This window comes from Cucurbita pepo, chromosome LG08 (assembly GCF_002806865.2).
Source record: "Cucurbita pepo subsp. pepo cultivar mu-cu-16 chromosome LG08, ASM280686v2, whole genome shotgun sequence".
Lineage (NCBI taxonomy): Eukaryota > Viridiplantae > Streptophyta > Magnoliopsida > Cucurbitales > Cucurbitaceae > Cucurbita > Cucurbita pepo.
This window is the reverse complement of record NC_036645.1, coordinates 2,480,586-2,497,831: the sequence shown is the minus strand read 5'-3', so window position 1 is coordinate 2,497,831 and position 17,246 is coordinate 2,480,586. Positions and strand designations below refer to the sequence as shown.

Genomic DNA, 17,246 nt, shown 5'->3' with positions numbered 1-17,246 from the left:
CGTTTTTTGTTTAAACGAGATTTTCAACCCGTTTAAAGCAAGTCCCTAAAAAGACCCTAATCGAGGAATTATAATGTCTTACTAAATTTTAAATAAAAAATTATTTTAATTATAGTAATTAATATATTTTTTTCACTTTACATATTTAAAATCTTAGACCCNTTTCATCTTAACTGAAACTGTTCTTACTATAAAAATTATGGGTTTGAAGATGATATTAACATGACAGAACCACAACCAGTTGAGTCTTAAATGAACTCCCAAGTGATAGGCTCTTAATGCATGAGATGGAATCACCGGAAGGGTAAAATAAAGCTATGTAATGAGGANATATATATATATATATATGACTTAAACAAAGACCTAGTTTTAGACATTCCCACCAGACAAATGAGCAAAGAATCAACTAAATGATTTATGAAAAATTTATTACAAGAAAAAATAATTAAATAAAATGTAAAGAACTAGTTTTATAATTAAAAATAGAATTAAAGCATGGTAATAACCAAAATACTAATAATATTAATAAAAATGAAAACAAAATAAAAATTTAACAAACATAATGAAAAAATCNGTAAAGAACTAGTTTTATAATTAAAAATAGAATTAAAGCATGGTAATAACCAAAATACTAATAAAAATAAAAACAAAATAAAAATTTAACAAACATAATGAAAAAATCCTTTAAACAGTTAAGATTAAGCTCTACTAAAACGGTGTCGTTTAAGGTTCAGTTTCTAAAATCCATTAGACAAGACATGAGCCCCACATAGGGAAACCTTGAAAACAACCAGTANGTTTAAGGTTCAGTTTCTAAAATCCATTAGACAAGACATGAGACCCACATAGGGAAACCTTGAAAACAACCAGTAGCAGCTAAGGGGAAAAACACCACACCGCTTATTATCCACAATAACGCTAAATGATGAAGAAAAATGGAAGGTAAATTTTGAATACAGCAAATAGCTCTTCTTCTTCTTTCTCTACTTTTTTTTTTTTTTTTCAACTTTTAAAAATTCCATTTTCAGCCTTTTAGCTGCAGTTTTGAGAAAAATGGAAAAGAAAAAAGCTACTAGACTTATGTATAATCAGAAATGACTCAACTAATGCCAGAGAAGTTNGCAGTTTTGAGAAAAATGGAAAAGAAAAAAGCTACTAGACTTGTGTATAATCAGAAATGACTCAACTAATGCCAGAGAAGTTGTNACTTAGTAATAAGAATATATCCCTTCTTACAAATGGCTTCAAAGATTTATCGAATCGAAGAGGATGGTGCTCTTTTAGTTTCCCTCGCATTTGGCCCATTGCTAAGAGTTATGTGTCGCAGGACGTGAACTCNTTGTGTTCTTACTTCCATATCTTGACAGATTTGTCGTGGCTCGCCGATGCGACCATTCCTGTTACTGGTGATTGAGCCAACGATGAAATCACGCATTCGTGCGCGGGCATTGTCATACACTTGTTCTCAGCCATGTTCCACAGCTCCAATGACTGCAATTTATCAGATTTGAATCAAGTTACAAACATGTGTAAAGAAAGAAAAAAACACGTAGAGGACAGCACCGATTTCGAACAACTCCTAATATTTACTTCAATGTCGTCTATCGAGTCACATAAAATGTTCTCAGCTTCATCACACCGAAACAAGGTCATCGACAGAAATGGAAAAGGTGGAGCTTTTTGTGCGGAATCTACTTTTTGAAATACAATAAATATGTGGGAGTGAGGATTTGAATCACCTTAGTGCATACCTTATGACATGGGATTACCTTTTGCAATAGAAAACCGCTTTTCGAAACAAAAAATGTGAAATAAACGTATTCGGTAACCATTTTCTAACAAATATTCTTATGTATTTCATCTTAACTGAAACTGTTCTTACTATAAAAATTATGGGTTTGAAGATGATATTAACATGACAGAACCACAACCAGTTGAGTCTTAAATGAACTCCCAAGTGATAGGCTCTTAATGCATGAGATGGAATCACCGGAAGGGTAAAATAAAGCTATGTAATGAGGAAATAATGATAATTTAAGGCAGTGTATAACCTGGTAACCGCCGAGAACCAAGAGTGAGGAATAGCTTGGATGAAAAACGCAAGAATTGAACATATTTCCACTGGAACTGAGCTCGTGAATGCATTCTCCCGAAGCGATCGACCAAACTCTGACGGAATCTCGACTAACAGATGCTAAATAATCTCCATTTGTATCCCAACAAACAGAATGTACCTCTGATGAGTGACCCTGAAAAGTGAAGAAAATTATTCTCATCAGCCACTTGAATATACTTGTAATAAAGAAAATTTCTAAAGAATCTTCTGGTTTAAATTTCTGGTATTAATTTTAGTAATGATTTAGGTGATCTTTTAGTAGCTTTTGTGGGTTGAGGTGTTGGAAGACTTCTCTCGTTGGCCCCACTCTCAGACAAAAAAACAAACCCACAAAAGAAGTCGAAATACTAACTAAAGGAATGATTCCAATCCAAAAGAATGAGACAGAGCTGATAATTACAAGAAATCCAATGAAGAGACAGAGGCCCATAAAAAATGCATTAAACCTAGCAATTTCTAAAACCTCTACAAATACCCTAAAAGTTTTCCTCTACTTATCATCCATTTTTTATTCCCCAAAAAGATTTCATCCATGGAGAAACATACGAGGGACTTTCCATAGGATAGCATCAAACCGAAAGGAGGATCCCATTTGGTTGTTTGGAAAAAAATGTAAGAGTATCCAATCATCTCGAGGATAATGGATCTTGGGAACAACTTAGTAATAAGAATATATCCCTTCTTACAAATGGCTTCAAAGATTTATCGAATCGAAGAGGATGGTGCTCTTTTAGTTTCCCTCGCATTTGGCCCATTGCTAAGAGTTATGTGTCGCAGGACGTGAACTCATCGGTGGTCTCTCTCTACAACTATGAAATGTATTGATCATGCACAGACACTCTTAAGCTTAGAGATCTCTTGGTGTCTAGAATTCGTTTTCATGTGAGCAATGGTCTTAACAACAAAATTTGGGAGAATAAACAGTTCTCTCTCAACTACCTTCTCTAGAGTTTAGGCTATCTCTAATTGCAAAAATGTATTCATCAGTCAAGTTTGGTACCCCTTCAAAAGCTTATTAGGACCTGAGTTTACAAAACCTAAAGACTGACCAGGAGACTTGAGACTGGATTTCTCTCATGTATTCCCTCACTGATTTTGCTTTCAACCATCAAGACAATAGCTGGAACTGGACTTGAGACTGTTCTAGGCGTTTCGGTGTTAAATCCCTCCCCTCAAAGATCTTAGCAAAGAATTAACATTACTTGATCCAAATTACACATGGGTTTAGGAATATAGATATACCAACAAAGTTCAAAGAGAACCCCCCAATATTACTCTCAATTCCAACTACTGCTTTATATGCAGAAAAGATCATAAAACACAATCCCATCTTCTTCTCCATTGTTCTATGGATTTAGTACCAGTTTTGGCTCCATCTATCGAAATCTTTTGGATGGATTGCCCTGATTTATAGAGATATCCGAAAGCTTCTCCACTTCCCAATTATTTTAAATGCAGAAACTTGTCACTGAAAGGAGTTCTTCTCCCCTCATAACATTCATTTGACTACTACTATGCATTTAGCCTCAGGGCTTCCTAAGGGTGTCTCGTCTTGGAGGTGCACCTAAAGCTTGGTCCCTTTCAATTCAGACTATGATATATGTCATTAAAATTATCATTAGTCAATCTTAACATTTACCGAAAGTAAGAGACTAAAGTGAAAAAGAACATTCAAACATTAGAGACTAAACATATAATTAGCCTAATAATTTTTCAAACCTAATGACAACAGGTCCACAACCAGTCTTATACTTGGCATAGATGCATCAACTACAATCCTAGTGTTGAAACTACAATCCTATTTTTCATACTAAAAATATTTATATATTGTTATAGATGGATAAATATGCAGAACATGAACTGAGAATTGCAATGACAGGAAACAGAACACTACATCAATCATTTTTCTTGAAATTTACTTCATGTTTTTTTACCTTTAATGAGAGTGTTGGCCTGTCTGACTCGAAATCAATGATAGAAACCACGCTATCTGATGCTGCAGCCAGAAGTTGCCCTATTCTTGGCTGAAATCTTACCTGGGTAGAGGCAGAGCCACCCTGGTTCACAAACTTGAATTTAGACTAGAAATTTAACTGCTAATGAAACATCAAAAGTAGACTGGGAATTTGAAAGAATGAAGCAAATGAATAGGATCTTTCGACTAGCCTTGGAGACGTGGGTAGAGCCCTGGTTGATGTGCCAGTAGCGAATCTCATTGTTTGCATCACAAGAGCAGAAAATCTCATTCTTCTTAGGGTGGAAATCAAGGGATGCCACTTGCGCGTTATGTCCAGTATATGCATGCAAACTATAAGTCGGCTGCAAGAAGAGATCCAACAGTCATTTATAATGAGCAAGGGAGAGGTACTCAATGATAGATCAATCGAAATAACTGACAATAAAAATTATATTGTGGAAGTGAATTTAAAAGAATAAACCTACTTGTGCTGAGTCCCAAAGTCGAATAGTTGTATCAAAGGAAGATGTTGCTAGCTGAGTTGAATTGGGTCTGAAACGAACATCAGTAATGATAAGAGTGTGCTCCTCTGATGTGGTTTCAGTTTGCAATGTCTCCATGTTCCAGATAACAACCTAAATAAAATAACAAGAATGAAAATAAATATCAACAAGTGAAAATACAAACATTTATGTGTACTAGCATAGTTATATGAACGTATTGGATGTCTGGAAGACAAAATATCTCAACAAGGTTTGCTAGTATACGATCCAAATTATGCAGTTGGGACTGAATTCATTTTTGGTAGCATTTCTTTTCCAAAATACTTTCCATCTGAATTGCAGTACTCGGAATCTACCTTCTTCGTGGCATAAAAGGAATTGAAAGAGAATTGCACAGCACTACTATGAAAGATTTGAAGCATCAATATTACGTCTCTGTAAAATAATGCACAAACTTTTACACAAACCCAAGCCAAAATGACACGCGTTCAGAAGAAAGGAAGTCGAGGAAATGATCCCATTAAGCTAATAAAAATAAAAGGTTGGGCGGCACATCGACTCTTATAAAGAGACAATTGCGAAGGAGTTCACATTTCACTCATGGAAATCCAGATCAGTATCTGCAATAAAGATCACGGAAGAAATACAATGATTAATACCCTTTTGTCATGACCGGCACTTGCCAATAACTTTCCATCCGAAGAGAAATGACAGCACACAACTTTGCTGTTGCTTTTACGCATGGAACCAACTTCACTAAAAGAAGGACCTAAAATGGGGGAGGGACACAAAACCAATGGTATAGTCTATCAGAACCAGGACATCCATGACCACTGTTTGAATGAAGTAATCATGGATTACCCTTTGAGTTTTCTGCAGCATGGTCCGAAGGGTTCCGCTTCAACGTGCCAAACAAATCCCTTCCATCCCCATCATCATGTGACAAAAACGATTCCACATTATCATCTAAGGAGCCAATATCTCCTAGATGTTCCATGTCCTCCTGAAATGGGAAATAATAAAATATTATTGTAAACGGACTAACTGAGTGCCATACATAGAAACGCTATTGTCTTTTAATGATTTTTCAACACAAAATAATGTATATTTTATGTCAAGTTAAGACGACATGGCCAAACATGAAACAAGAAAAGTACATGGATATTTGACGATTGCCATCACAACTTCATATCAATTACACATACATGACCATATGAAAGTGGGTGGTAACCATGGGAATCTAAACTCTAGAACATTGAGATCTGAAAAGAAAGAAAGCTAAAAAAGATATGATTCAAAGTATCAAACAGATGTAAAGGTTGTAACGTGAACTATTCTATACTAAACTGATGCATAGGCTGTAATATAAGCAAATGTTCATACCGCAGCCCTAGTTAGAATGTTTTGTCTCTTTATCATGAAGACAACATATTGTTATATTAGACACGGGGTTCAATCTTAAAACCAATTGATCGGGAGGTCTTTTCATCTTTCCGACGTGGAATCCTCAACATGTTAAAGTAAAAAACATGTTTGAGTAAATAAGGTCCTTTACCAGCTGGTTTGTGGATGATGCAAGGCCTCCCGGTCCATCATTCCCATACATAATTAAACCACCCTTTTGCATGCTATTAACATTCTGCATATTAGGGGCAATAACAGCTCCATCACCAGGAGTGTGAGTTGACGGAGTTGATGGTTGGGAGTTAGGTCCAAGGGTATTCCCTGTTCCAGTACTGTTAGCAGCACCAGATGATGAAGGTCCCTTCCTTTTTCGGTTCTGCAACACACATTCAATTAGCAACACACATACAATTAACAATTATAAGTTTTCTAATTCACAAAAAGGAAGTTTCTGATTGTAAAATGTTAAAGAATGCTGTTAACGGTACTCAGATAGATTAGTAACTACTTAGTTCCTTGAACTTATGGAGTGTAAGGAAAAGAAAATAAGTTTAGGCAGACCTGTTGTACTTGCTGAGGATGTAAGCCATCCTGCTGTTGGGAAGAAGACTGTTGCATTTGTGGAATATTCATCTGCAAAGTGAGCCTTTAACAGTTTAGATTACCTTAACAAGAATCAAGACAGAAAGTACTAGGATTCAAGATGGCGTGCACTTCCGGAAGGAAACATACCTTCGATGAAGTTGACTGCATGGGTGAGCCAATTGATCCATCATTCGCAATTGGTTGACCATCTTTTGTATTTAAACTATTCCTTTGTAATCCTCGGAATCTTTGTGGATCCATGTCACTGTACATAGGAGAACTACCAAGGTTGCCTTGTGCTTGGACCTGTGCCAAGAGTTGCTGCTGCTGCTGCTGCGGTAAGAGCTGAAATTGATTAGCACTCTGAAGGAAAGGCTTTTGAACCTGTGCACCTAAACCTGGCCTCATTTGCTCAATACCCTGCTAAGGAAAAGGCCACAAATGTGAACTTGAAAGCATACTCGAATATCCTTAATCTAGAGAAAGGGAGAAATATAACTTACAGCTAAAGGCCATCCCTTCAATNACAAATGTGAACTTGAAAGCATACTCGAATATCCTTAATCTAAAGAAAGGGAGAAATATAACTTACAGCTAAAGGCCATCCCTTCAATGGTAGACCATTGAGTCCAGGGTTCAATCCTGGAATATAAACACAAGTTTTTCAAGATATGGAGAATGGACCTCAAAGTTAGTTATAGGAAGCATTGCAGTAAACTATCTCCATTAACTTAGTGACGCAAATGGACCAGCCGAGTTCAAGGCAAGTATCTTCTAGGCAACTCCGAACGCATTCAAACAGGCAAGGCAGNTGGACCAGCCGAGTTCAAGGCAAGTATCTTCTAGGCAACTCCAAACGCATTCAAACAGGCAAGGCGGNGTTAGTTATAGGAAGCATTGCAGTAAACTATCTCCATTAACTTAGTGACGCAAATGGACCAGCCGAGTTCAAGGCAAGTATCTTCTAGGCAACTCCGAACGCATTCAAACAGGCAAGGCAGGTTTGGAAAGATTAATTAAATACATGTTAAACAGAAAACAAATTAAATAGAACAGTAATCATACTTTAGTACCTTATTTTTTTTAATAATAAAAATAAAAATAAAAAAGAGCAATTGTTCGAGCAAATTGTGTCACACTCCCCAAATTTATTTGAAAAATTACTATCAGAAAGAGTAACAGATGTTACCAAAAACATTCTACATTTAAAATCAAATTAGAGGGAAGAGAACTGCCACAAACAACAGATAACTCTGATTATGCTAAATTTTTTAGGAGCTCTCTGGGTCTTTGATATATATTTTCTGTAGGTGTAGGCCTTCACTTGTGGTAGGATTTCTTGGTAATATCACTTTCCTTTTAGTTTAGCCCCTTCAATGTTTTTTATAGGTGTCAACTTGTCATCTTAGGACAGCGTAAGTCAAGATTCAGTAACTATTCAACTAGCTTCCCTTCGCAGTTTGACGGATTTGAATAAGTTGAATCGTGTCGTCTCATTACATGCAGTCTACATATGTACAAATTTCATGCAATCATTTTATCATGACAATCTCTGAGGGCAAGGTATAACTAAAGAAGTTTGAATATCAATGCTGACATAAAGAATGTTGGTGTCATGAATAATAGAATTTATAGAAGCCTTGATGGCGAATGTCAAGAGGGGAGCATTTAGGAAGTATTCAAACCTGTGTTTCCCATTCCAGGTTTTGACTGCATTAACCCTGGCCCATAAACTGAAGATGGATCCATAGGTAATGACCTTTGAGTACCACCAATATTAACCTCTTGTTTAATATCCTACAAATACAAGATTATAGATCGACATTGCAGCTATATATACAAATAAAGAAACAAATAGCAGTAAGAGATGCTAAATAAACCAATTACCGTGGGCTGCTGAGCTCGGGCCTGCATCTGCTGTAATGCTGCATTCACACTTCCAGAGTTTCCTAACTGTCTGTGTAATTCAAGGAACCAAGAAGAATGCATTATCTACACATTAGGTTCAAGCAAACATACATAAAAAGAATAAACAAAATAAAAGGGAACTTACCCTGGATGGTTTGTAGATGGTTTCATGAGGGCCACCCTTGCATCAAGCAGTGGCTGGGATGTCTCTGAATCCATTGCATTAGGGTTTTTCATGCGCTCCTCATACATTCTTGCTGCCAGAGCAGTTGCTGTTGGTTGCACTAGCATTCCTTCAGAATTAACAGCATTCAGTGAACCACCGAGTGAAGGGTGAGCACCGTCCCTTCGTTGTAACTGAGCTTGACGCATAAGCTGCAGTTGTTGTATCTGCAGTTGTTGTTCCTTCGATTTAATTTGTTGTGCCTGCAAATACGACATATGCAACAAAGGGAATCCAATTGAACTTGGCATCAATTCAATCCAAAAGGCTAGTAATTCCGTGGATGGTTCTGAACAATAATAAGTTTAGAAAGTCACCTCTATATATGCTGCAGCAGGTTCCGAATGTTTCTCGTTTGTCCTTGCTATAAATATGTCCCAGAATACAGACCACCATTCGAACAAAAAACCTCCAGGAGCATCAATTGCTGCACGTCGTCATATGCAAGGATTCATATCGTCAACGCAATGTTCTATTATAAATCACAGCAAAGAATGTAATACAGTAATCTAGTTCCAATATGAACATTCTCCTCCCCTTTACACTCAACTTGAGTGTACTTAGTAACCTTCTTGATCACGCTCAGAGCAGTTGAGATACATAATAAAATATAACCATAATGAAGGAAAATCAGAGTAGAACTAGATTAGTTCTTATTCCACGTGAAATTTATTGAACAAAAACTGACAGATCTTTTTGAAGTATTACCTACTGGATCTGGAGCGACCTTTCCTTCATTCATGAAAGACTTAGCCGTGGCATGTAATTTTTTCTTCACCAAGTAATCATAAATGTACACATCGAGCCTGGAAAATCAACGAGAATTTATGGAAAAGTATTATTAAATGAAATTCTAACAAAAGATTGTAACGGAAGCATCTAACAATGAATGAAAAGAAAATTGAAGAGAAGTATCTACATCTTATCTGCCTCCCAGTTACTCTGCGCCATCTTCTATCTCCAAACCAAACGAACTGCTAAAGAAACCGACGAAAATTCTAAAATATGCTGTGATATAACCTATAGCTGCAAAATTAAGACAGAAGACTCCGCAGCCTGTTGAATTCAGCTCTGTACTGACTCGAATCAGCCTCAAAAACCACCAAAGAGACGGATCAACTCGCGCATTACCAATCTCCGAAATCCTGAAAGTAAGATCTCCATTGATCAAATATCTCGTCCTCAAATTCACTATCACATATAAAATAAACTCAATTCAAAAAGCACGAAACCTTTTCACAATCCCAAACGAAGCCTTACACAGTTGACTAACTAGTTCAAAACAGCCAAAATTCTCACCTGAATTCGAGGAACTTGAAATTCAGCGTCGATTAACGAGTTCTAGGGCTAGTGATCAGAGATTTTACCAGGCTCGAACTGCTCAAAGTTAACATCATACTTGTTTGAGCCTTCGAGGACTTCAAAAGCTTAGTTCTCGGTCCGAACCTCACTCCATACCTGAGGCTCGGATCCGAACTTGAATGGATCCGTCAGTATACGGCGTTCGTACTTTTTCCCTTTTTGCCTGTAAACCGGCACGGAAAATTTAGCGCCGTTACGTTAGGGTTTTGGATTGTACACGTGGACTTTGAAGATGAAGTAAGCAGTTGACTTAGTCTTCTATCAAACGGAAGAAGATGGGGTCCCGAGAGATAATTACATTGGAATATTCATTTTTTTTATTTTTTTTTCTTTTTTAGAAATATATTTAATAGTTAGTTTTTATTATTATTAAATAATTTTTTAAATTAAAATATAAATTTTACCGAATTTTTTATTTAATTAATATGACAGTTATTCTGTTTAGACCACAACCAAGATTGGTATATTCAAATTTAGGAATTTAGTAAGTGACGTATTAATTTGATTTTAAATTATTATTATTTAAATGGATAAATATCTTTAGTTATGGATTAATTCTAATTAAATTTCAAATTTTAAAACGATTAAAAGTAAAATTTAAATTTCTAAATATCTCTAATTTAAAATTTGGATGAAAAAATAAAAAATAAATTTAAATTTCCGTTGTCGTCGTCTTATTTGTTTAAGGTGTGTTGTCCACGACTGCATGTCAAATCCCTTGTATTGCGTCACTTTATTGCTTTTCTTTATTGTTTTCATGATGTAATTTTTTATTATATGTTTTAAGTGTATGACGTTTTGGCAAAATCATGTCAATGTCTAAGTGACCTAAGATGTATGTATTATAGAGGGGTACGACTAGCCATCAATTATTTATATATGGAGTTTATGTTATCTAAGTCGTGTTGCCTTATTTGCTTACAATTTTGCTTTCAAGTTTTTTTTTTTTTTAAATCTCTCTCTGCCCTCGTTTTTTAGGTCTTCTTCAAGTTGGGTCAGAGGCTTGGGTCTACGTCGTCCGGTCCAAGGCGACACAGTTTCGAGTTGGGTGACTCACTTCGTGGTGAGAATGTATGCTGCACAATCGTTTGTAAACGTCTTGTAAGAGTACGATTGTGACACTATCGCTACCGTTCTTGAATCCATGTGATGGTCCATTTCATAATTATTTTGAATTTGTACTCCACTCTATCTCTTCTTTTTTTTTTTAATAAATAAAATAGAATTATATTTAGTAATTATTATTATTATTATTTATATTTTCAAATAAAAAAAAAAACATTTCTGCAATTATTTGTAATTCTTTAATTTTAAACTTTTTTTTTTTTTTAATTTCAATGCCATCCATTTTTAGACATTAATTATGAAAGAAATAAAAAATTCATAAGATAATATTTTTATTATGTCAAGTGAAGAAAGAAAAAACATAATAAAACAAAATATGGTTTGTGGTTTCCAAAATGTCAACACAATTTTATAAATATTTATATGAAATGAAAAATAACTAAAATATTAATGTTTTTAAAAATAAATTAGAAATTATAAACCCAAGCTAAAAATAAAAAATTACCAAAACTACCCCCAAGCTACTCAAACTCATTTGAGTAGCATCTCGTCCATATATTACAATTCGATTTTTTTTTTTAACCATAAGCCTAAAGGTTAAATTTAATATAATGTAAGTAAACTAGAATATTGGATACTAAATTATAGTTTACCATATATATTATATTTAATATTTTATTATAGGCAAATATAGTATGAGTATCTTTTCACACACTATTCAAGTGCCGTGGATTAAGCAAACATTGTCAAATATATTATCTCGATTGAATTTTTAGTTCACTTAAATATTACACATTAATATTTAATTTTATTTAAAAATAAATGTGGAAGAATAAAAAATTACACATATTTTCTCGTTATTTCCATTCGAAAATCTTCCTCCATTGTAGAAATTTACGGGTCACTCTCTCGTCTCTGTTTTCGAGACCCTTAACGTTTATATTATAATTTTTTTGAAAAAATTTAGAAATTTATGGGTCACTCTCTTGTCTCAGTTTTCGAGAACTTTAACATTCACATTAGAATCTTTTGAAAAATTTAAAAATTTACGGGTCAATCTCTTTTCTTAGCTTCCGAAACCTTTAACATTTATATTAGAATCTTTTGAAAATTTAATAAATTTACGAGTCACTCTCTTGTCTCAGTTCTCCAACCGTTAACATATATATTAGAATCTTTTGAAAAATTTAGAAATTTACGGGTGATTTTCTTGTCTCAGCTCGTTAAACTAAACCTTTATATTAGAATATTTTGAAATTTTTGAAAATTTACTGGTCACTCTCCTATCTCAGTTCCCAATACCTTTAACATTTGTATTAAAATCTTTTAAAAAGTTTAGAAATTTATGGGTCACTCTCCCGTATCAGTTCTCCCGGCTTTAACACATATTAGAATCTTTTGAAAATTTTAGAAATTTACGAGTCATTCTCTTGTCTCAGTTCCCGAAACCTTTAACATTTATATTAAAATCTTTTGAGAAATTTAGAAATTTACGCGTCACTCTCCCGTCTTAGTTCCCAGTACCTTTAACATATATATAAGAATCTTTTGAAAATTTTAAAAATTCACTGGGTCACTGTCTTATCTCAGTTCCCGAGACCTTAAACATCTGGACAAAATGATATTGAACTTCACCGAGCGGTAGATCATACCCTTTAACCCTCTCACTCATTCACGATCCTTCAACAAGGGTTGTTGCATGAAACAAAACCGCTCACTTCTCTTCAACACAACTCTTAAAATTTAGAGACCGAACATCTCATTCAACGGGCAAAAAAGGGAGAGAATAGGCACAGGAATATAAAAGGAAAGTACAAGTAGTTTTAGCTTAGCTGCAAAGTTGGTGGGAGGCCATTGCTTTAGCTGTGCCATTAATAGCATAACCCAACAGCCCCCTTATTAAATGATATCACATTAGAACCCAGATTAGCCAATGGAACTGCCTTTTTATAACCACTTTTGCCCAATTCAAAACCCCACCCCTTCTGCCTGATCCTCAAAAAAAGCCACTTTTTTTCCTTCAAACAACCCCAAAGGTCAAAACCCTAATTAATGGGTATAATATGGTTAAGAAATTAAAATTATGTCATTATGTCGAGATGGGTATATATAAACTCTCGTGAATAGTCGTTACGGGTCGAGTCAGGGCTGCGTTCGAGAAATCTTTTAGAACAATCCGAAACTTCGGGTTGGTTGGGTTGGTGACCCGAATAGAGTTTGACCACCCAACCCGATCTAACCTTCTATTTTCGAGTTGGATTGAGTTGAGTTGTCGTTTTTAATGCATTATTGATTAAAATTTCATAAAACTCAAATATCAAACATTTACAAGTTACACCGTATCACTTATAAATATAAAATATTCTTAATATTCATAATAATTTTTAAAAGTAGGGTAAGGGTTAGTTGGATTGTAGCTCTATTTTCGAGTTAGGTGAATTGACCGACCAAAAAGATGTCAACCCACGAACCGAACCCGATTTTTTTTTTAAATTTTCCAAAATTTGACCCGACCTAACACAAATCCGAAAAAACTAGCCCAACCTAACCTTTAAGATTTAGGTTAGATAATTTAAGTTGATCGGGTTCTCGTATCACAGGACTGCCCCTGTAGTTCATATTTTTAGGGACTAAATTTCAATTTTTAATTTTTTTTTTATAAATAATAGAAACTAAAATGGTAATACTTTAATTTATTAGTAAAGTAGTGGGACACATTTTTTTTCTAAAAAAAGGAAAATATTATTATTAACCTATAAAATAATATATTGTAAAAGGGAAATTATTTCGTTATTTTGGATTTTTTTTTCTTGATTATACCAAATAAATAATAATAATAATATTAGTTTTACCTTGTATTTAGATTTTAAAGTCAAATTTAATATTTAATTTTTTTTCTTGTATCTTCAAAATAGAACATAAATATTTTTATTTTACATTATTAAATATTAAAGACTAAATAAATAAATTTATTTTTTAAAAAAATTGATCAACGTTTACTAACTAATATTTTAATGTAATTTTTAAATTTTTTAAAATTTAAATGGATTGATTAATTAATATAAAATATATTAAATAGTTATAATTTTAATTTATAACTAGCCGCTGGAGATGGATTCAATTATAAAAGTTGTAATTAATATATTTAATTATAATATTAATGGCAATTAATATAATAACAAAAAGGAAAATAAATTTATAACTTTTTTTTTATTTTTTATTTTGTCTTAATTTTTTAAACATTAAATAAAATAGATAACAAAATAAGCTTAATTTTAAAATAATAATAAATTGGGCGCGTGAGACAGCTGGAAAATTAAATGGCAGCGGGAAGGGTAGATGAGGCTCATTAACTCTGGTCCCAAAAGCTTCGGATGATGATCCACTTGTTAGACGAACACGACTTTCCACAATGGTATGATATTGTCCAGCTCTCGTGGCTTTGTTTTGCGCTCCAAAAAAATGACTCATTTCAATGAAGATAGTATTATTTGATTATAAACTCATGATCATTTCTTAAGTTAGCCGATGTCGAACTTTTATCATCGAACACCACTCAGATTGTGGACCTCCTTCTCGTTCAATTCAATAAATTTGCATTTATTTATTTATTTTATTTAATTTAATTTTACTTTTTGTATGTCAATATCTGATTCTTTTTGCTCTATATAAACTGCAGTGTTTATGAGTGTTCTCAGAGCTAAGCGACCAATAATGGCGTCTTTTTCTCTGCGTTTTGCGGCTTTTTGCTTCTGTTTGTTGATTGCTTTGGTCGGAGCTAACAATGTAGAAGACGACAAGCGGTTCTTTCATCGCCCACTTGGTTATTTTAAGGGTAAAGGGTTCCATGGAGGAGGTCTCGGTGGTGGTGGCGGTTTTGGCGGTGGTTTTGGTGGTGGGTATGGTGGTGGAGGTGGTCTTGGTGGAGGAGGTGGGTTGGGCGGTGGCGGTGGATTGGGTGGTGGAGGAGGGTTCGGGCATGGTATTCATAAGAAGGGTTTTAGACATGGAGGATTGGGCGGCGGTGGAGGGTTAGGCGGAGGAGGTGGTTTGGGTGGTGGTGGAGGGATAGGGCATGGCATTTACAAGAGAGGTTTTAAGCATAGAAGATTTGGTGGCGGTGGAGGATATGGAGGAGGAGGTGGTCTTGGCGGCGGTGGAGGACTTGGAGGTGGTGGTGGAGGCGGTCTGGGAGGAGGAGTTGGCGGTGGGTATGGAGGAGGTGCCGGGGGAGGCTTTGGTGGCGGTGGTGGTGGCGGATTCGGAGGAGGAGCAGGTGGGGGAGGTGGTCTCGGTGGAGGTGGAGGCTTTGGTGGCGGAGGCGGTTACGGTGGAGGAGCAGGATTTGGAGGCGGCGTCGGCGGCGGCCACCACTAAATTGTACCGTGATAAATTATCTATTTCTTATAGGAATTAATATGTTTAGTTATCCACGTGGGATAGGTGGTTTTAAATTACGTAATTTTAAATTTAATTTAGAGAAAAAAAATGAAATGGCGGTCGGAAAAAATAGTGATCGGGAAAATGGCCGTTTATCTCCGTTTGGGATCAAAACGGTGCGTTTTGGACGACGGATCTAGACCGAGTCTTCTTCATGCATGCAGTAAGACGCTAATTATGTAAAGCAATGTTATTAATTTGTGTGTTTCCTTGTATTATTTTGTTGCGTCGTTTCGTACTTGTTTGCTGTCGTTTTATTTATTTATGAATATTTGTAATTTTAAATCAAAATAATTGAATAATTACACATTCAGATTCGGTTCTGTTGGATAATGGCGTTAATGCTTCCAATTTTAGTTCTTTATTAATAATAAAATTATTTATTAACCAACTCATTTTTATTTACACACGTGTGTATATATATATATATAACAAGTTTTGCATAAATTTTTTAATATGCCAATAAAAAATTAATAAAAATTACTACTTATTTTAATAACATAACTAGCGGATTAAATATAAGTTATTACCATATTTATGTCGATGATCTAATTTTTCACCTTTATAATTGTTGAACTAAAAATATTAATGTATCATCAAATCACATTAACGAGGTAACGAGAAGTATCATATCAAATATAAATGTGAGGTTAAGATATTAGAGGTTCGAATTGCTAATCCGCCACATGTATCAGAGCCAAACACCGGATGATGTGCCAGCCTTCTCGCTGTTCCCCGAAGGGGGGTAGACACGAGGCGGTGTACCAGTAAGGACGCTGGCCCCAAATGGGGGGTGGATTTAGGGGCGGTCCCACATCGATTGGAGAAAGGAAAGAGTGCCAGCGAGGACACTGGGCCCCGAATGGGGGTGGATTGTGATGTCCCACATTGGTTGGGGAGGAGAACAAATCACCATTTATAAGGGTGTGGAAACTTTTACCTAGTAGACGCGTTTTAAAGTCTTAACGGGAAGCCCGAAAGGGAAAGCCCAAATAGGACAATATCTACTAGCGGGATCTGGGTAATTACAAATTATATCGGAGCATGGCATGACAATATCATACCATATGTCAAACAAAAAAAAAAAAAAAAATCCTAAACTCTACCGTCGTCAACCTTGTTCGTGTTGGTCCGTTATGTGTTGTAGTCAATCTCACGATTTTAAAACGTGTCTACTAAAGAGAGGTTTTCACACTCTTATAAGGAGTGATTCGTTCTTCACTCTAACCAACATAGGATCTCACAATCCACCCCGTTGAGGCCGTTGAGCGCCTAGCGTTCTCACTGGCACATTGTTTGGTATCTGAATACTATTTGTAATAGTTCAAGTCTACGGCTAGCAGATATTGTCCGTTTTGGCTCGTTACGTATTGCCATCAGTTTCACACACCTGTATGAAGTTAAGCTAGCGAAACAGCTAATGTGTTGAACCAAGGTGCAAATTAACTAACCATGGTTAGATTGGTTAAATATTAACGGTAACCAAATTAACTCCGGCACAAATTAACTAACTCTGGTTAGTTTACTTAAACATTAAAGGTAAATCACGCTTGATTTTGATGGCTATGGGAAATAGGAATCCTAGAACTCATGGGTAGTTCTGATAATGTCTACAAGGGTATTTTAGACATTTTTTACCTCTGGGTAGCTGAAAGGAAATGAGAATGTTGATATAATTAAATA

The 17,246-nt window shown here is 35.2% G+C and overlaps 2 protein-coding genes across 4 annotated transcripts; one reads left to right on the top strand and one right to left on the bottom strand.

The window, feature by feature from the left end:
* Window positions 1-880: 880 nt before the first annotated feature.
* On the bottom strand, window positions 881-10,091 carry LOC111800400 (transcriptional corepressor LEUNIG_HOMOLOG-like). 3 transcript variants are annotated; one of them, XM_023684077.1, is made up of 19 exons: window positions 9,996-10,091; window positions 9,616-9,841; window positions 9,405-9,502; window positions 9,014-9,123; window positions 8,619-8,899; window positions 8,453-8,522; window positions 8,251-8,362; window positions 7,158-7,207; window positions 6,713-6,988; window positions 6,542-6,613; window positions 6,132-6,356; window positions 5,438-5,579; window positions 5,236-5,345; window positions 4,559-4,708; window positions 4,283-4,435; window positions 4,051-4,173; window positions 2,052-2,249; window positions 1,342-1,491; window positions 881-1,120 (listed from the first exon to the last, which is right to left on the bottom strand). In XM_023684077.1, the coding sequence occupies exons 2-18, from the start codon at window positions 9,645-9,647 to the stop codon at window positions 1,348-1,350; spliced, it is 2,346 nt and encodes a 781-aa protein (XP_023539845.1). In that variant the 5' UTR covers window positions 9,648-9,841; window positions 9,996-10,091; the 3' UTR covers window positions 881-1,120; window positions 1,342-1,347. The 3 variants fall into 3 exon arrangements, with proteins under 3 accessions (XP_023539845.1, XP_023539844.1, XP_023539846.1); XM_023684076.1 differs by lacking the exon at window positions 881-1,120 and adding an exon at window positions 1,122-1,205; XM_023684078.1 differs by lacking the exon at window positions 881-1,120 and adding an exon at window positions 1,122-1,205 and having other exon boundaries at window positions 6,713-6,985.
* Window positions 10,092-14,523: 4,432 nt separating this feature from the next.
* On the top strand, window positions 14,524-15,892 carry LOC111800620 (acanthoscurrin-2-like). The gene is made up of 2 exons (XM_023684399.1): window positions 14,524-14,538; window positions 14,803-15,892. Exon 2 carries the CDS (start codon window positions 14,808-14,810, stop codon window positions 15,498-15,500), a length of 693 nt encoding a protein of 230 aa, XP_023540167.1. The 5' UTR covers window positions 14,524-14,538; window positions 14,803-14,807; the 3' UTR covers window positions 15,501-15,892.
* Window positions 15,893-17,246: the final 1,354 nt, after the last annotated feature.